This window comes from Notolepis coatsorum (assembly GCF_963971535.1).
Source record: "Notolepis coatsorum genome assembly, chromosome: 6".
Taxonomy (NCBI): Eukaryota; Metazoa; Chordata; class Actinopteri; order Aulopiformes; family Paralepididae; genus Notolepis; species Notolepis coatsorum.
Genome location: NC_140170.1, coordinates 133657882 through 133678807, shown reverse-complemented (window position 1 = coordinate 133678807; position 20926 = coordinate 133657882). Strand labels below are relative to the sequence as shown.

The 20926-nt window shown below is 42.4% G+C and overlaps 1 protein-coding gene across 1 annotated transcript in view; it reads right to left on the bottom strand.

The window, feature by feature from the left end:
- Positions 1 to 550: 550 nt before the first annotated feature.
- Positions 551 to 20926, bottom strand: part of LOC311230238 (receptor-type tyrosine-protein phosphatase gamma-like) — a 667161-nt gene continuing 646785 nt past the window's right edge. The window contains exons 22-29 of the mRNA XM_084316451.1: positions 19345 to 19491; positions 18210 to 18303; positions 15045 to 15121; positions 10538 to 10666; positions 4630 to 4776; positions 3791 to 3933; positions 2038 to 2173; positions 551 to 1432 (exon numbers count right to left, since the gene is read on the bottom strand). Coding sequence (XP_084172577.1) covers positions 1283 to 1432; positions 2038 to 2173; positions 3791 to 3933; positions 4630 to 4776; positions 10538 to 10666; positions 15045 to 15121; positions 18210 to 18303; positions 19345 to 19491 — 1023 coding nt within the window. The 3' untranslated portion in view covers positions 551 to 1282. The remainder of the gene's footprint in view (positions 1433 to 2037; positions 2174 to 3790; positions 3934 to 4629; positions 4777 to 10537; positions 10667 to 15044; positions 15122 to 18209; positions 18304 to 19344; positions 19492 to 20926) is intronic.

The following is a 20926-nucleotide window of genomic DNA, read 5'->3' as shown; positions in this document are numbered from 1 at the left end:
AAATCAAGTGACGGTGAGGAATAGAGACTATGTACACAAGGCTTTGTGAGGTGGGAGCAGTGAACGCAACTCAGGATGAGCTATGAGTGAAAACAAAATGTTTTTTTTTATCTTCAAAATGCTATTTCTAAAGAATACGAAATGAAACAAGCCGTTGCATCAATAACTGTATTACTTCTGACATACGAACAACTGTTGTTGTTCTGTGTGTGTTGGTACTGTATGTATGTATGTATGTATGTATGTATGTATGTATGTATGTATGTATGTATGTATGTATGTATGTATGTATGTATGTATGTATGTATGTATGTATGTATGTATGTATGTATGTGTGTGTGTGAGTCTGGATGACTTAGCAGCATTACAAGAGAGGACAGTGATAACAGAGGTGGTTACTGTTGTGTGTGTGTGAAGAAAAAATTGTGATGTTAAGCTGAGTGGTGATCGATTGGATCCAGTCTGCCCGTGGAGATCAATAGTCCCGATGTGGGAGATGATGAAGGACATGTACAAAATCACAACGTTATTATGATATGGATATATTTATATATGTATACATATAGTATTTCCATATATTAAAAAGCATAATAACATGAATAATACAAAGAAATAATAAAAGTTCACAGTAGCTTATTATACCACCTTTAGGTATTCCGACGTAGGTTTGAATAATAGGAGGGATCATGAAAACGAGGTGATAAATAAAACAAAGTAAGTAATGAAACAACAACACCCCTTGCTTGTGACAACAGGAACCATGATTTAGGTTCTTGCTTTAAGTGAGTGGTACAGTATTATGAGTAACACGGATAAGTGTTACCAGTAGGGGGCAGCCAGAGCAGTGTTCTTCACAGAAGCAGTTGGGTGAGGGCTTTGAGCATGGAATGTAAAAATCTAAACTAATTAGAGCTTGAGTGGAGAAGAGAGCCAAGTGGATCAGCTTAGTATAGGCAGTAACACTGACATTATATAGTGCAAACCAGAAAAGACAGAAAGTGTTTGTCATCGCTGTCGTCGTGGAACTCAAAAACGTAGGTGCAAACCCTTCAGTAGGTGAACATTAAGACATAAAATGGCGGAAAAAAAATAAATATCAAAAACTTTTTATCAGTGTAAAAAAGTAATCAGGTTATTTGTCTTAACCAAGAGTCTGGCAAAAAAGGCCTCAAAAAGTCTTGTCCACAATAGTTCCTTGATGTTTTACAAAGTTAAGTGCCTCTGTCTCAGCATAGGGTTGTCTGGCCCTTGGGACCGCCCTGCTCCAGACATGTGGGGCCCCTCAGACCAGAGACTCCATGCTCTCAGCCTGGTCTGACTGGTCGGACATGGAGGCCATGGTTCCATTCATGTCCTTGGTCAGGAGGCTAGAGCCATTCTCCTTCGAGCTGACCATACTCAGCAGAGCTTTGTAAAGGTACTGGTACTGGTCCTGTGGACAGGAGGAGAGACAAATATAGAAAGATGTTAAAGGCAGGGAGGGCAACACCGCCAAACAATACATCAAATTTAGTCAAATTGTGGGTGAACATGTCAATATTACCGATTGGTAAAAGTGTGGGTTTCAGGATTCACTGCCTCAAATTGTGTCATAAATCCAAGGGCAATATGAATTGTTTGAGAGCCAACTGCCATTCCTCCAACTGTTTTAAAACATATCACCCTAGATTGATGACATCATTAGCGAATCCTGTCCAGACATTGTTATTATTTCCAGTCTACAGTAGGCTACCTAAGGCTCTACAAAATGAGATCTATGTTTTGTGGTGTTGCCAGAGGAGCATATGGCCATACAGTCAGCAGGCATAATAATACATAGGCTTTAACACAAATTACATCCCATGGTGTCCAACCCAAAATGAGCAGGGTGACTCAACACGGGAAGGAATCATTATAGCTGTATGTCGTGTTCTAACAACATATTAATGGGATTATTTTCCACCCTGAATATGGTCAATGTACACAGATAGGACAGTATATAGTGTAACAAGGGATATTATTTAAACATGATGATGTGATTAGGATGAATGAACTCACAATATCTGTGAAGACCCCGGGTCTCATGAGGTTGATCATCTTGGCCACCTGATAGACGTCCACTGCGCTCTCGCTCTCCAGCTGCTGCCAGAGGGTGGAGAGGGCACACAGCATGCCGGCCGACACCGCACCCAACCTGAACAGGCAGACATGGGGATACACGGATTAGCTTGGCCCTTCAAAAGATAAGTCAAGTATTTGGTATAGTTAACAATATTGAGTCAAGTCCTACACACGCTATCCTGAAAAAGTCACAGACCATTGAGAATTTGTATCATGCTTTTAATACTGGGTTTGAAAAGTGACTGCTAGAGGAAGTAACGGTCCTTCTTAGCAGGAATGACACTCATAATTTTTTTTGTGCTATAAGAAAAAGAGCATTTTCACAAAGAACATACAGTAGCATACAGCTGCCACTGGACCTGCTTTATACATTATACATGGGTGGCACCAGTGGGAAACCTGTACCAGTGGCCCTGTTAGTGTCTTACTCATTGAGCTACACAAGAACACCATGCAGACTGAAGTTCACGTGCGGCACTCTAGTATTAGTGTGTACAGTATATGTCCACTCACTTAATCTGTGCAGTGTGTCATGTCTACTGCCTACTGTACGTGTCTTGCACAGTTTCTTTACACTGTCTGAGATTCTGTTGAGGTTATGTACCACGTGTGTGTCAGTATATACTGTGTTTTTGATGTGTGTTTTTAAATTAATAACACAAACAAAAACTCCAGAGTGACCCTCCCTCTCCATGTAGGCCTAAACTTGCTCAACTCTTGAGCTGTCATGACAGTGGCTCAGCTAGGAGATTAGACCGTTTAGACCAGCCTCGAGTCTAAAGACCAGTAGCAAGTGAATCTACCCAGGGAACAACAGTCTACTGAAGTCTACCTCAGGGGAATATGGGGGGCGCACTCACAATGAAAAGGGTCTCTTCTTCTATTAGCAGCGCTGTCAAGTGCAAAGGAGATGCGCTGGCTAACAACCACATCTCGCTGGATAATGAGTATGCAGGCAATTACATCTCTTACATGTCTCCGAGTGGGGCTACACTGTTAGTAACAAACTGGAATGCTCAATTAGTCACTTTCTTCTCATGGAATGCGACAAGCAATCTTCATTATTCAAATGAATATACATGTGTGTGAAGCTGGCATGTGTTGTCATTCAACAACACCAACGTGTGTCAATATTAAAGACACCTTCATTAACTTTAATTGGACAGCTTCCCAGGGTACCTGCCTGGGGCTGTCACTTGTTGGATTTGCTGTGTTACTAAGGAATAGACCTGTGGAGTGAGGTTCCACTGTGACCTCCCCCCCATTGTAGCCACCTACTTAAGATACAACTATCAGTAATAACAGCCAAACTGTAGGTTCATAATATTTGACAGAGTGATTTCATTGTTTTAGTATTATAACCAATAAAGGTAAATATTTATATTGTGAATGAGAAAATGTGGTTTATATCGTAATGTTTACTTGTTTCTCAAGCCCCAAAATGTTTTCTTGATCCTCAAAAATTGTTGCTCTCCTCTGACAGCTATAACTGTTTGTATAGTTGAGGACGCAAATAACCAGCAGCAAGCGGTTACCAATGTGTCATGAGGATTTGTCCTGTAAACAGACTTAGTATAATGTATACAATTGATTTGTCCTGTAAACAGACTTAGTATAATGTATACAATTATCTCTAGCTTTTTCTCATGGCAAACCGGTGACAGAGTGAGAGAGGAAATGTCCTACTGACTCGTCGTGGACGATGGTGGGGCCGTCCCGGGTGGCTGCTTCCTCCTTGATGACGTTGATGAGCTCGAAAGTGCTGCTGATGGGCGCGTCGGGATTGGGCCACTTGGGGCACTGAAAGTGACGCACCTCCAACACATAGTCGTCCTAGTGGCCAGACAGAGAGAGAGAGAGAGATCACTGAATGATGTCAGTGAGAAGCAATCAGATCATCAACTGATGAGTACATCTGAACAGTAAACAAGGAAGCCTGTAAACGTCACTCACTCACTCACTCACTCACTCACTCACTCACTCACTCACTCACTCACTCACTCACTCACTCACTCACTCACTCACTCACTCACTCACTCACTCACTCACTCACTCACTCACTCACTCACTCACTCACTCACTCACTCACTCACTCACTCACTCACTCACTCACTCACTCACTCACTCACTCACTCACTCACTCACTCACTCACTCACTCACTCACTCACTCACTCACTCACTCACTCACTCACTCACTCACTCACTCACTCACTCACTCACTCACTCACTCACTCACTCACTCACTCACTCACTCACTCACTCACTCACTCACTCACTCACTCACTCACTCACTCACTCACTCACTCACTCACTCACTCACTCACTCACTCACTCACACACACACACACACACACACACACACACACACACACACACACACACACACACACACACACACACACACACACACACACACACACACACACACACACACACACACACACACACACACACACACACACACACACACACACACACACACACACACACACACACACACACACACACACACACACACACAGGCTGACCTGCGTGGCTTCCAAGATGAAGTCGTGGATGCTGATCTGCTCCTCGTTGGACAGACACAGCCGGTCTTTACTGATGAGGGTAACAGTGAAGGCCTCACAGTTCATGGCCTCCTCCCGACTGGGCCAGTACACAAACTCATCCTCCGCCTTCACAGGGGGAGAAAGAGAGAGAGAGAAAAGATGGAGAGAAGAGAAGGAGAGGACATGGAAAGAGAGAGAGGGATAGATGTGAAGAAGAGCAGTTGAGTTGGGGCAGTGGTTCTCAAAGTGTGGGGCATTTCGGGTTCCGCAACTATTAACTGCAGTTAAGGCCTGGGGCTCTGCCAACAGCCAGCTATTCGTGATCCTGGTGAGTGGTGAGGTCATACATTTGGGCTCTGGGGGATATGGTGGGATCATAACCCCAGTCATGGTACCGTTGGGCTCTGGTTACCAGAGAATAACCGAGTCTATGGAGGATTACGGCGTATGTCACCGTTCTCCACTCTGACATGTCCTGGTAGGCATTCTGTGCCACACCTGTCAGAAACGGTGCTACGAATTACGCCAAGTTATCTTCGGCCAGCTCTCCCGTTGAGCCGTGTGCTCAAACGTGCGCAGGAAAGCTTCCATGTCATCCGTGGCCGCTTGCTTTACCAGGAAGCGTGCTGGGTATGCGAGGGGCGTTCGACTCTCCTCCTCTCGCTCCGGGCGTGCTCCGCAGGTCGCTCGCAATTCCTCCCGCAGTTCATTCATTTGTTTGAACAGGGCAGTCATATACTGTTCTAGGTTATATTGCTGTTGCTGCATGCTCTGGGTATGACGCTGCTCCTGCTGTTGATTATTATTAATCAGCTGTGTGAGGAGCCCGTCTATTCCGCTGGTGGTTGTCATAGTTACGTTGCTTCGGGTGACCAGGGCTTGGTCCCCGAATCTAACGGCTATTTGCGTGTGTAAATTGTTCAATCCAATCAGAATACGTTGCCCGCATTCTCCACCATTATGTGACAGACTCTGGGGTGTTATGAGCTGTCACCAGATTGGATTTAACAAAATACACACGGCACAAAGTAGAAGCAAGTTTAACAGCCGTTTTAATGCTTTTTAAGGGAAAAGGAGGGGTTAGTGTGATCGTCAGCCAGTCCGTAATTCAAGAGAAGCATCTTGGTCCGTTAGCGGGGTTCGGTACACAGAGAGTGGTTCTCCTACGGGCGGGGGATGATCCGGGAGATGAGACGTCAGACAAGCAGGGGTCGATACACATGCGGGTTCTCATACGATCAGGGGTTATAGCACACAGCAGGGTCCTCCTTCCAAAAGCAGATAAACACAGCATGGGGTCACACAGACAACAATCTTACACACTTCCTCTCTCGATCCGTACAGGTTTCGCCTCAGCTACTCCAGTGAGAAGGAGCAGACCCCTGGCTTTCGATTGGTGTCTAGATTTAATAAAACTACGCCGACAGTGGCTGCCAACACGGAAGTCCAACCATATCACTGTGACTATAGTTAGTGCTCTCACCACTATGTAACTGTGAATGTGATTATAGTTATTGCTCTCACCACTATGTAACTGTGATTATAGTTAGTGCTCTCACCACTATGTAACTGTGATTATAGTTAGTGTTCTCATCACTATGTAACTATGATTATAGTTAGTGCTTTTTCACCACTATGTAACTATGATTATAGTTAGTGCTCTCACCACTATGTAACTATGGTGATAGTTAGTGCTCTCACCACTATCTAACTATGATTATGTTAATGCTCTCACCACTATGTCTGTGTTTAACAGCTATTTTGACAGTCATGACAGAATTTACTGTGACAGCACTTAATTAAAAAAGTCGTAGAGAAGTCGCTTTGGATAAAAGCGTCAGCAAAATGACTAATTGTAAATGTAATTATGTTAATGCTATTCAGGTGAGAGGAGTGGCTGGGGGAGTATTGTTCACGCCCAGCCCAAACTGGCAGAAGTGTTACATTTTGGCCTCCCTTTGAGAAACGATTTCTCTTTCAAGATTTCAGATTTCAACGTATGACACATCATTTTAAAGATTACATTCTGTACTTTCACAATCTGGAAAGATCTGGAAAATGAAAATGGAGACATGTGGCCACAATTGCTGGTCAGGGACACATATGCATGCATGTGTGTATGCATCTATGTATGTATTTATGTATGTATTGAAGGATATGGGTGGTGTTCGTTATGATTATAACAGGATAATTACGTATGTTAAACACCGTTAATTTGGGCCTGTAACATGGTGGTGGTTTGAAGTTTGTTTTGGTGGTTTTTGGTGAGACCGATAAGGCTGGAGGCCCGAGGTTAAAGTTGCCAAGCAACCAGGGGGGATATCATAACAATCGATAAGAAAGGGGTCTCTCTTCTAGGGGAGAGGTGAGGTCGATAGGCTACGAGGTGAGTTAGGCAGGGCTTCAAGGACAGAGAGCTAAATTTTTAAGATAATGAAACGACAGAAAAGCTCAGGGCTTTTCGGCAGACTCCAGTTTCTCACGAGACAGCAGACAGAGAGGAAGAGAGAGAGATAAAAATGGTAAATGTTGCATTTATATAGCGCTTTTATCCTAAGCGCTTTCAAATAGGGGTGGGGGGGGGGAATCGATACGTAGTAGTATCGCGATACTTTGCGTGGCGATACTGTATCGATACAGGGACGCCAAGTATCGATATTAAATTATTCATTAAAAAAATATATATTAATTTTATATTTTCTTTTTGTACAAGGAAGTTGCATTGTTCATTTCAATACCTGTAATAGTACAGTAGTCCACACACACGCACACATGTGCATTCAGTTAAGTTGGAATATGACTGTAATACAAACAGTTCAGTTTGTCAGGTACATGCAACACAGTGTTTACATCTGTCTGCTTGAGAAAATACCATGTTCTGCAATAAAAATGATTGAAGTGAGATGAACAGACTGAACTTTATTTTATTAGATAAAACATGTTGACAAAGTTTTACTTTGCAGTTGAAAAAAGGTAATAAATCTCAATATATCGCAATATTAATATCGCAATACTCAGCATATCGCAATATATTTAGTATCGCAATACTATCGTATCGTGACTCAAGTATCATGATAGTATCGTATCGTGAGTGGTGATTCCCACCCCTACTTTCAAATGTGTTCCTAGCAAACAAAACACAACGCAGAGACAAGAGCGGTGAAGGCAATTAAAGCTGAAAACAGCTCAATCTTACAGTATGTATGTACATGTATGTATGAATGTATGTGTGTATATGTGTGTATAATAAGGACCCACAGTGACACAGGTGTCACATGTACTTTTACATGTACTTTATGAAATTTCCATATAAAGCTTTATCCTTGATTTTACCTCATGAAGTCCCAAAGGGACACCGGTGGAACATCCTGGTGGGTCATGTGACAGGTCATGTGATGTTGTGCTCCCATAACCACCTTTCCACAATGCTGATTGATGGTGGTGACTTAGCTGACAGAAGTAGCTAGCATTCAAAAGCTAGATTATTGTTGCTAAAAGGTAAGATGTGCCCATTTAAGAATTATAATGCTTACATAACATGTTTTTTTGTATCTACTTTTTCTGTATTTTTCTCCCATCCCAATTTAGTCGTTATGCCAATTCCCCCCTCCCCTTCCTGGTCGTTGCGCGCATTTGCCCCCCACTTGCCGGTCTAGGGAGGGTTGATAGATACTATCACATGTCCCCTCCGATACATGTGGAGTCAGCCAGCCGCTTCTTTTCACCTGACAGCGAGGACTCTCACTGGGGGAGCGTAACGCGTGGGAGGCTCACACTACTTCCCCCACCTCCCTCCCTCGCTGAGCAGGCGCCCCGACTGACCTGTAGGAGTCGCTGTTTACAACAACCAGGATACACACCCCGCCGGCTTCCCACCCGCTAACACTGCCAATTGGTTAATATAGACGACCGACCAAGCCGAAGGTACCGCTGACAGCTGGATTCGATACCAGTGTCTCTGCGGTGGTAGGCAGGCCAAATCGCTGTGCCACATACGTCACACCGGGCATTTAACCTTAAAATGTTCATGAAAATGTAATGTAACAGATATGTTACAATAAGAACAATTATTATGATCTGCTCAGTTAATTTGTCTGATTCTATGATATTTAGTTAATATATTTTATTTTTATATTGTTCAATTGTTCAAAGCATATTAAAACAAATATCAGTCATATTTCAATGTAGTACCCTGTATTGCTATGTAGTACCCTGTAGTGCCATGTATTACCCTGTAGTGCCATGTATTACCCTGTAGTGCCATGTAGTACCCTGTAGTGCCATGTAGTGCCATGTAGTACCATGTAGTACCATGTAGTGCCATGTAGTACCATGTAATGCCCTGTAGTCAAGTCAAGTCAAGAGTTTTATTTGTCACGGCATACAAGTATACAATGAAATGCGGGTGGTCTTGCCCGCAACGATGTGCAATACAGTGGTACCTTACAACATGTAATATAATCCAATAAAAAACAACATTGTGCAATAAACAGGTAACAGGTAACAGGTAACATGGTGGGACATTGCGGTATCTGTACATAGTTATTTACAGGGCATATAGGACATGCTAGGTAGCTTAGGTAGTGCAATACACTGTTACTGTTTTTTTTTTTTTTTTTTATCCACTTTTTCTCCCATTTTCTATATTTTCTCCCATCCCAATTTCGTATCATCCAATTCAACCCTCCCCTGTCACGAACGCTGTTTCTTGCCTCCCACAAGCCGGCTGCAATGTGGACTAAGTCATACATAGCACAAGTCCCCTCCGGTACTTGAGGTAACAGCAGTCGCATCTTTTCACCTGCGCAGCTCGATCTCTCAGTGGCGAGGAGTAACGCGTGGGAGGCTCACGCTGCCCCCGACACTTCCTGATTTTACTGCGCAGGCGCACCAACCGACCTGTAGGAGTCGCTGTCCACAACGCCCGATCCCCACCCATCAGTTTCCCACCCCCTAATACGGCCAATGTGTATTAGTATGAACGACCAGCTAAACTGAAAGCAATGTGGAGCGCTGGGCTCGAACAGGCAAGCCCAGCGTCTCCGTCATTCGTGGCGAGTGCCTTGCCCACTACGCCACGTAGCCGCCCAATATACTGTTACTGTTGTTATACTAATTTAAAGTGACCTTTCCTTTTTGGCCATAAGTGTGGGCGTGTGCGGCATGAGTGTGTGTCTGCTTCTGCTGTAGTACCCTGTAGTGCCATGTAGTGCCATGTAGTACCATGTAGTACCATGTAGTGCCATGTAGTACCCTATAGTGCCATGTAGTACCCAAAGAAATTGTTTCAAATCTTTCCATTTGGCCTAGGGTTTAAACATGGTGCTAAAATCTAACATTGTTTCTAAACCCTTCTTGAAAAATGTTTTTTTTGAGAAGACCTCCAATATGAGGCAGTCTTATTTATTTTTATTCAGTTGTGTTCAGCTAAATGTTGTGTTGTAAAACCGAAGGGAAAGTTCAGTTGTGTTCAGCTAAATGTTGTGTTGTAAAACCGAAGGGAAAGTTCAGTTGTGTTCAGCAAAATGTTGTGTTTTTCTTTTTAAACCGAAGGGAAAGTTATGGGAAACAGAACAAGGAAAGTTATAGTTTGAGGAAATGCAAATAAAAAGACAAACAGAAAGAGATTGTCAGCTTGATTTATTTTGCAATGAGGAATACATTTAATGATTAACGCCCAATGTGACATATATGTCACATTTAAGTTTAACCATTAATGCCCAATGTGACATATATGTAACATTTCAGATCTTTGCCATTAGGGGGTGCTATTTTGAAAACAAATGTGTTCTTTGTAGTCTATTTAGTCAGTCTTATGCCCCTCATAATTTTCCTTGAAGGAGAGATGGGTGTGGGTTCTTATGGGATAAATGTGCGTGTCGCTCACCAGTCCCTGGTTGTCCGGTAGCATCACAATGATTTGAGCGTTGTGGTCCCAGATCATTCTCCAGAAGTCTTTCGTGGTGTGGGGCAAGGGATGCTGGGTAATGATGAACTCGTTGCTCCGGTAGTAACCCTGAGGTGTGAGACAAGAACAGGTCAAGGCTCACGTTACGGCTCCACACAGCTGATACAGCAGACAGACAGTGAGCCTGATGTCCAGCCCATACTGGGACTGCTGCAGTTCTCCATCATGTCTGTTACAGTGACTAGTGTTGCATGTACTTTTGAAAAAAAAAGAAAAGGTGATTACATATTTCACAGGAAAAGGCATTTGGTTCTAAGATTGTAGTGATACGATTGATAACATGAAACAATGGTTAATTGTAGGGGTGTAAAGGTACACGTATCCATACCGAACCGTTTCAGTGTGTACCGTACCGTACCGAACGGCTGTGTACCGAACGAATACAACGGTATGTTAACCACTAACGACCGCCCACCGGGGGCTGTTTTTTTCATACTTATTTTTATTATTAAATTTTTTTTTATTATTATCGATTATTAATTTCAATATAGAATATTCGTTGACAGCCCTACACATCAGCCCTGAGTGGAACATGGAAAGCCAAACTTTCCCCCACTGTACCGAAAACCCGTACCGAACCGTGACTTCAAAACCGAGGTACGTACCATACCGTGGTTTTTGTGTACCGTTACACCCCTAGTTAATTGTGGTTGTACAGTAGACACTGGCTATTCAAATCGTAGTGTGTCATTTGGAATGGATAGTGTGCACTGGTATCTTCACATTCTGATGTTAAAGACAAAATAACCCAAGGTAGTTGTACATACACATAGTATTTGTAGCTGCCTGCCTCCTGATTTGTCTGCCTTTTGTGTTACTAGACATTAACACAGGAAGCCAGTGATTGGTGCTTTGGCTGAACATCTTCTGGTGAACAACTCGTGGTGTACTGATGTGGAGGTCATTTCCCACTCCTGTTCGCCGGCTCTTGAACACCTTACTATCAAGTGCCGTCCATTCTACTCACAGAGAGAATGTCCCTCTGTCCTGCTAACTGCTGTTTACATTCCACCACAAGGCAATGCTGCGGTAGCTCTGGAGGCGCTCCATGGGAACCAGCACCCGCAGGCCATTTCCACCGTGTCGGGGGATTTCAATCACTGTAATCTTAAATCAGTGCTACCAAAATATTACCAGCATGTTAATTGTCACACCAGGGGCAAACGAGACTCTAGACCACTGCTATTTCAACATAAGGGGGAGCGTTCAGGTCTATTCCACGGCCTCATTTGGGGAAATCAGACCATTCATCCGTGCTCTTGCTACCTGCTTACAGGCAGGGGGCTAAGAGGGAGAAACCCACCTTGAAGACAGCCCAGTGCTCGTCAGCGGAGGAAGAGCTTAAACTGCAGGGCTGTTTTGAATGAACAGACTGGTTAGTTTTCAGAGACCCCACTAACCTGAGTGAGTACGCGGATACAGTTACAGACTATGTTAAATTCTGTGTAGATGTATGTATTCCCACTCTGACTATTCGCTCCTACACTAACCAAAAACCATGGATTCACAGCGATGTACGCATGAGACTGAAAGAAAGATCCGCACAGATTCTGGCTGCGGTTCCACCCAACGAGACAACACATCAGGTGACAGAGGTTGACGTGAGTCGCGTTTTTAAATCTGTAAAAGCAGGCAAAGCTGCTGGCCCGGATGGCATTCCATCTCGTGTTCTTAAATCCTGTCAGCTGACCTCTGTTTTTACAGACATTTTTAACCTGTCACTGTCTCTCTGTATGGTTCCTACATGTTTTAAGAAATCCATTATTGTGCCTGTTCCCAAAAAAACACCTGCATCCTGTTTGAATGATTACAGACCTGTAGCCCTGACCTCGTAATAATGAAATGCTTTGGGAACCTGGATAAGACATATATAAACCGTAATATATCTGTCAATATTGACCCATTAAAGTTTGCTTATCGGTCAAATAGATCTGAGGATGATGCTGTATCACTGGCCTTACATACTGTGTTGAAACAACTAGAGTGCAAAAACACATACAGTATGTCAGAATGCTGTTTATTGACTACAGCAGCGCCTTTAATACAATCATACCATCTCATCTGGTGTCTAAACTGACAGATATTGGCCTCTGCAATTCCACCTGCAGGTGGCTATTATGACGTTCTGACAGGCCGACTCCAGACAGTAAGAGTTGGAAACAGCTACTCATCTACCACACTTCTGAATACCGGTGCTTCACAAAGCTGTTGTCTCAGTCCCTTACTTCTTACTTTACAGTCTGTACAGTGTGGCCAAACATCATACCAACAGCATTGTGAAATTTGCGGACGATACCACAGTAATTGGGCGTATCACAAACAACAACAAAGTCGCATATAGAGATGAGGTGAAGGACCTGTCCATATGGTGTCACAACAACAATCTGTCCCTAGATGTTGAGAAAACAAAGGAGCTCATCATTGTTTTTAGGAAAAACAAAACTGCTCAGTTAGCTGTTTTTCATAAATAACACCATTGTTGAAATTGTAAATAGCTACAAGTTCTTGGACATCCAGATCTCAGACTCTCTCTCCTGGTCACTGAACATCAGTTGTGTCATTAAAAAGGCACAACAGAGACTGTATTTTCTGAGGTGTCTCAAGAAGCATGGTATGTCAACAAAAACCCTCATCAATTTCTACCGGTCCACAATAGTATGGTTTGGCAACACCACCGCTCAGGATCATAAACACCTGATGAGGATAGTGAGAACAGCATCTAAAATCATAGGATCACCATTACCACAGTTACAGGTCATATCTACACCACCCACTACATGAAGAAAGCACTCTGTATTATGAAGGACACCAGTCACCCAGCACACTGCCTTTTCTCTTATCTCCCCTCGGGGAAGCGTCTACAGAGCATCAGAGCTCGGACCTCCCGCCTCAGAGATAGTTTTTACCCCCAGGTGGTCAGAATACTGAACAGTAGTGCTTGTACATGTAGAAGCTATGGATTTTTTATTTATTATTCATCTGTGCTTTTGTAATAGGTTAATATGTTCCCCTTGTGAATTTCGTCGAAACACCCCTGTTTCATTGTTTTGTTGGAATCTCCTACCTGTGTTGTTATCTGTGTTGTTCTGTGGTTTGGTGTGGATGCTGAGTGCAACCACTGTGACATTGCGTGACAGTGTCATTACGCGCTATTTCACGGGGCTCGACCACAGTTATCATGGAGACAAAAAGAGGTGAGCTGCGTCGGTTAATCTCCGCTGATAAACACTTATAACAGTTGTAATTTGTGCTCTAAAAACATTATCTGCTTATGGCTACATGTTCCGTTAAATATTCCATTCACTCTGTGTACATTCTGTTCGGATCCAAGATCACTAACCCAGTCTTTATTAGTTTAGTCTTGATGGGCTAACGACCGTTAGATTTATAACGTTATAATTCGGTACCTAGCAATAGCATATTTCGCAATATTTCTCATTACGTGTATTCACACACACAGCTGACGGTTTGTCATTCTTGTGTTTGTCAGAAGGTGAAAACAGGCAACTGCACACCAAACCTACAGTAATGTTTTGTACATCGGATGTGTATCACACAGGTATGGAGATGTTTGTGTCTGTTTCTTTTGAAAACGTTTTACATGATTTTACTGTGAAATGAAAGGCTGTAGGTTTAATAGCCTTATACAGTAGCTAAACCACACCAGTTCAGCTATGTAAGTTGAGTCTGGCTGGTGTTAATGGTATTATAACTCAACAGAGTTACATGTTATTCTAATGTTACTGAAGCTTTAATTGAATGTTAAGAGTGATACTGTTTGTGATTATAATATGTTTTATAATCATATTTGTTATAGAAATGTACTATGGATCATATTTGATATTTTTGTTAAGATTGTTTATGGAATAAAATGTTGTTTTTGCTAAACACAATACAATAATTGTGTAATAATTTGAGACAGTTGTCATGGATACAAAGGAGGTGAAAACAGGCAACTGCACACCAAACCTACAGTAACGTTTTGTACATCGGATGTGTATCACACAGATTGCCAGTAAATGATCCTGAGACCCAGTACTGCCTCCTGCCTGGTTAATGTCGTCACACGCACACCAGAACACAACACAGCCATAACACACGGGTTACACTTTTATGGTATGTTCTTATTGTTCTTTTAATTGTTTTTAAACTTTATTTAATTTTATTAGATGCTGCTATTGTTTTTATTGTATGTTGTTGTTGTTATTCTCAGGTCAGTTTATGTTATTATTTATATGTTTTTAAGGGCTGAGAGAGTGCCAGGGCAAAGTGCATCTCATTGCATTGACTGTACACTGTACTTATAATGTATGTGACAAATACACTTGAAACTTGAAACTTAAGACCCATCAAAGCAATGGGAAAATGACCATTTCCACAGGATGGAATGTTCAATGATTGATAGAGAAGATGTGAAGGTTCTGACCATGATGTAAGAGGCGTTGATGTAATCGGTGCCTTTCATGCCAGGCAAAGGTGCCAACCCCACCCTTGCCCGCTCCGCTGTTCAGAGAGAGAGAAAGAGAGAGAGAGAGAGATAGAGAGAGAGAGAGAGATAGAGAGAGAGAGAGAGAGAGAGAGAGAGAGAGAGAGAGAGAGAGAGAGAGAGAGAGAGAGAGAGAGAGAGAGAGAGAGAGAGAGAGAGAGAGAGAGAGAGAGAGAGAATGAAGATGAGTACACAATGAAATCTGGACACTAAAACTACAACAATATGTACAGTATACTCAACATACTGCATTGTATTCTGTGACTTTATATTGTTGCTTGGCTGCTTTATCAGTTTATTACATGATCTTATTTCCTTCTGCGTAAATACTGTAAGCCAGGGGTTCCCAATACATTTTCTGCCAGGTCCACTTTCTAGGATTCAAATGACTTGGCGGGCCAACCCTGACCCCCTCACCCCTCCCTCATTCAAAATTAAGACATATGCTACGTGAGAAGAACCGAGTTTATTTTGCGAAGCTCAGTTGCATGAAATGCAAGTCCAAATGTAACATTCAATAACCATTTTAGTTTTTTTGTTATATGAAGGAGCATTCAATTTGCACAATTATAGCCTACTGCTGGAAACACTTTAACGCAGGCCTAGACTTTCATGAAATAAAACATTTAATTATCCAAGGCAGAGAAGCGCAACACTAGTTTGTTTAACACAAATAAAAACAGGCTAGTACCGAATGGAAACTAGATACGCAGGACCGCTTCAAACGTAACAATTAGCATACATTTCAAACACCTTTGAAAACGCCAAAACAAGTCTATCAACCAAAATGCTCTTTTAAAAATAAAATTATAATATTCGGATCAAGTGGTGCAGTGGGCAAGGCGCTCGCCACTAATGCAGGAGATGCTGGGTTCGAGCCCAGCTCTCGGCATTGCTACCAGCTTGGCTGGTCGTTCATACTAACACAATTGGCAGTGTTAGGGGTGGGAAGCTGGTGGGTGGGGATCGGACGTTGTGGACAGCGACTCCTACAGGTCGGTTGGTGCGCCTGCGCAGCAGAATCAGGAGGTGACGGGGGCAGCGTGAGCCTCCCACGAGCTACTCCTCGCCACTGAGAGATTGCGCTGTGCAGGTGAAAAGATGCGACGGCTGCCTCCTCGTGTACCGGAGGGGACACGTGATGCAAGGCTTCGTCCACATTGCAGCCAGCCAGTGGGAGGCATGGCCTAACAGCGTTCGAGACAGGGGAGGGTAGAATTGGACAATACGAAATTGGGATGGGAGAAAAATAGAAAATGGGAGAAAAAGTTGATACAAAATAAAAATTATATTCGGATCAAGCAAAAACCATGGGATGGAAATCAGAGCGTGTCAATGCGAAAAGAGGCATCTCCGCTCCAGTGGCGTTGCTGGGGTAAAATGACTGAGGGTGCCAAGTCAGGTTGTATACATTTATATTTTTTATAAATGCAAACCCATTGCAATATGGGACTGTTATGCTACAGTATAAGGCCGATAGCGGCATGGTTTCACTAACAGAGCTCAAAGAAAGTGTTAGAAAAGAAAGTGTTACAAAGTGGCGGAATAAATTCAACCACATCGTCTATGTTTGGATTCATTAAACTGGAGTCCAAATATCATATTGCATGTAACAACAAATGTTACATGACAGTCACAGTGTCTCGTCTCGGTTTGGCAAATAATGCAGATGTTCAGGTTGATCTCAAGTGCATTTACTGGGCAACAACCTCTTCAAATCACAGAACGGACTGCCTTACAAAATGCTTTAAACAAACGTATTGTTACCAAAAAGCATTACAATAACAGCGTTGTAATTGTATAGTATGAATTAGTTCCCATTAAGGTTCTACCCATGCAATACAATGCAATACTCTTCACACAAAAACACAGAATATATTTCCAATCAGTTACAACAGCACAATTAAATACAAGGTAACATTTTTGGATTAAAGTTACAAATCACAAGCCTGTGAATCTGCAGAAATATGCCCCCCAGTCAAGACTAGATACATATCCTTCCTATCCCACCATGCCTATAACCATCAGTTTCAGCAAAGATGGAAGAAAACATAAAATAAACCAAGCTAAAGCACACAGGTGTGTATGTGTTTTCAATCAAAAAGATTATGCACTCACCCCACCCTACTTGTAGAGGAATGACATCCTTTTCGCTTTCAAAATAGTTAAATAGCTTCCCTCGCTTAGCCGATCCAGTTAGCCATTCTGTTTGTTTGTAGTTTTCGATATTAAAAGAACGTTTTCCCTTACTCCCTCTCGTCTGAACAATACACAATTGCGGTGTCGGCCTTTAATTTACTTTAATTTTCAATTGTTGTTCAAATCGTAACTTTATGAAATCAGAAACTCTACATCTCCGTCACCATCTATATTTTAGCTAGCTAGAACGAAGGCTATGATGACTTTTAGCTTTTAATGTGATTTGATTGGTCTGAAGCCAAATCTCATCTGCTTCCCTTGGTGGGCGTTTTGATGTGCAAAGACCATCCACAAATTACCACAATTGAGACTCGGATCATATTGGCTAATTTTTTTTTTGTGCAAGATATAGAGAGGGGGCGCAGTTTTGCTCGCTCAGTTAATTTCTCCAGGAAGGTAGATAAATTCAGCCAGCCGCACTCCTATTGGAAAATTATTATAACACAGAGATAAAAAATTATGATTTTATTATCATTGGTCACATTTTTGGGGAAGCTTGGCTTCCGTTGGCTGATACGATGTTGTGGCGAGGCGGAGGCACTGGTGGAGGTGTTTTCTGTTTCATAATAAAAGTTGTCTGCGCTACGAATTTCATAATAATTTCTCGCTATTGTCATAGGAGAAACGTACATAGCATTTTAAAAATGTTCTTTTGCTTTTGATTAATAGAACTTTGCCAGGCCAAATTAAAATGCCTGATGTGGCCCACGGGCTGCCTATTGGAAACCCCTGCTGTAAGCTAAAGTGTCATTATGTATTCATTGTATGAGCTACTAATCACAATTTAAACATGTTTTTAGTGCATCTGTTGTTTTTGCAAGTAGTTGTTTGTTTCTCTTATCTGTCTTTGCTGCTGCAGGTAGCTCCGTTTGGAATTTGAACAAGCTGAATCAATGAGGGACTTACACGGCACAACTGAGGAGTTGCGATTTTTCTCTTTGTTGCACTCTTTCTGAGCGTTGAAGCACTCCACAAATCTGGCATTGCACTGGGTCACCAACTACATAAGAGGAGAAAGAGGAGAGAGAAAGAGTGAGGGTGAAAAGAAGAGAGAAAGATATACAGATTTAAAAGATGAACAGTATAAGCCAATAGTAAAAAGAAATGCCCAGATCACAAACCATTTCATCAGTAATGTAAAAAAGATTGAATAATTTGTATATGAACTCTGATCAAGATCATAATCTTCAAAACTACAGCCCATCAGCACAGCTCAGAACAATACATACCCCCCCCCCCCCCCCCCACCACCCTCCTCCCAAATAAATTAAGTTGGGAAAGGAAAAACACAACAGCCCACAGGAAAACAAATTAAATATTCAACAGCAAACAACCAAAAAAAGTCTTGAAGGGATACATATTAAAATGACAATGGAGTACATTGTTTTGACTCAGACCCTGGACTCAATCATGCAGTGTGTCATGGAATAATGACAGATGATATTTTCCTAATCATCAAGACTTGGCAACCTCCACTGTGATGGGACGCCTCTTGTTGCCATGGAAGCAGTGAGTGGCATAGTGAAAAGGGCATTTAGGGGGGTGGGGTGGGGTGTGGTGGAGAGAATATGTCTTCAACTACATTTAGTGCCATTTAAATAACTTCCCTAGGCTCTTGGCTGGCCTCCAAGGAGACCAATAGAGAGAGTTTTTAACTTTAAGGTAACGCCATCCTCTCAGATCCACAGCATTCGCTCACGACTGGTAGGCATATGGGCATTCAAGTTAAAGGGCCTGTGTCAACCACAGACAAAGTTAGTTTAATAACCCATACATTTTCTCATGCCACGGGTGATCGATGGAACCGCCCTCCCTTATTTCGGCAGAAAAACTATGACTACATGCAAGGTCTTCTCACAGAGAGAGCTTCTAGGTGATTGCTCCAAACATAAAAACAGATGCTCCAATCAGAACAATATCAGTTGGTTACATTAACGGGACTGGACAGTGGACCCCTTCTGTTGGCTACGTTAAAGCAACAGACTCTTTATTCCAGTGAGGGTCTGGTGAGCCTCCTGGGGTTTCATCTGACTCCTCCCACCTTGAACTGTTTGTCTAGGCGCGTCCGCCCGCTGTGTCCTGGTGTCAGGATGCTGTTAACGTAGCTGTGCAGCTGGCCTGCCGCCACCTCTGTCTCCTTCCCCATAATGGCCTCCATCAAGGCATCATGGATGAAGATATACTGCTCCTGGATCGGCCAATCAGAATATTAATAATAATTATATACATACTATACATTTATATAGTGCTTTTCTAGACACTCAAAGTGCTTGCTCAGAAGGGAGATAATGTCAGCAAACATAATGTCAGCCAGTGAACAGAAATCAGAGTTGTACTGTACATACACAAACAAACACGCACGCACACACACACACACACACACACACGCACGCACGCACGCACGCACACACACACACACACACACACACACACACACACACACACACACACACACACACACACACACACACACACACACACACACACACACACACACACACACACACACACACACACACACACACACACACACACACACACACACACACACACACACACACACACACACACACACATACACACACTCTCTCTCTTTAAACACACACCTGCCCACGGCACTTTTCTAAAAAAAGAGGCAGGAACGCACTTTGTTTGGAAAAGAGAAAATAAGGACAGCAGCAGTAGTTAATGGAATGGGCTGAATGGCCTGCGAGTTAATTGTGTCCAGAGGATTTCAATAGAGCTGCAGAGAGAAGATAAAACAAATGGATGGAAGCAGGGACTGTATTGGAGTCTGAGGAGGCTACCAGACCATTGTCTATGGTTCAACTTCAGTAAGAGGACTTACTATCCCCTGACAGAAAGTTAATACATTTACATTTACATTTAGTCATACATTTTAGCTGACGCTTTTAACCAAATCGACTTACAAGTTCTGTACGTCGACAAGTCATCAGGAAGAGTACAAGGGTATTTTTTTATTAAACAAAATATTTGTAATATTTTTTTTTTTTTTTTCAGATAATGGTTGAAGAAGTGCGTCTTTAGTCGACGGCGAAAGATTGGACGGGTTTCGGCTGTCCTAACTGGGGTGGGTAGTTCATTCCACCATTGTGGGGCAAGGACTGAGAATAGGCGACTTCTCTTTGATGACCCTCTCGGAGCTCGGATAGGAGTAGGTCTGAGGCGGCCAGAAGATGCAGAGCATAGGGGTCTTGAGGGTGTACCTCAAGCGTAGAACCGAATATCAGTTTTAACTCTTTCAGAGGAACAATGTTTTCAACGGTTATTATCTAAAGATGGCAAGTTATGGTGTTGTGTTCATTCATAGCTAAATACAGGTTAGAGTACTTTCTGGTGATATATCACGTTCACAGACCAAATTATTTGGATTGAGTTTACAACTGCAAATAGTAATACATGGGCTGTACAAAATATTTTAAAACAGAGTTACTGTATATGGTTATTTGCTCAAGGGTTCAACTATAACACCATAACTATAAACATATTATATCAAGGATCTAGGCATTTAATTACAAAATTAGATATACTGTTGGTAAAGAAAATGTGACAAATAATCTTAGAAATTATTTTCTAACCTGGAAGCAAAACTCAATTTGCAA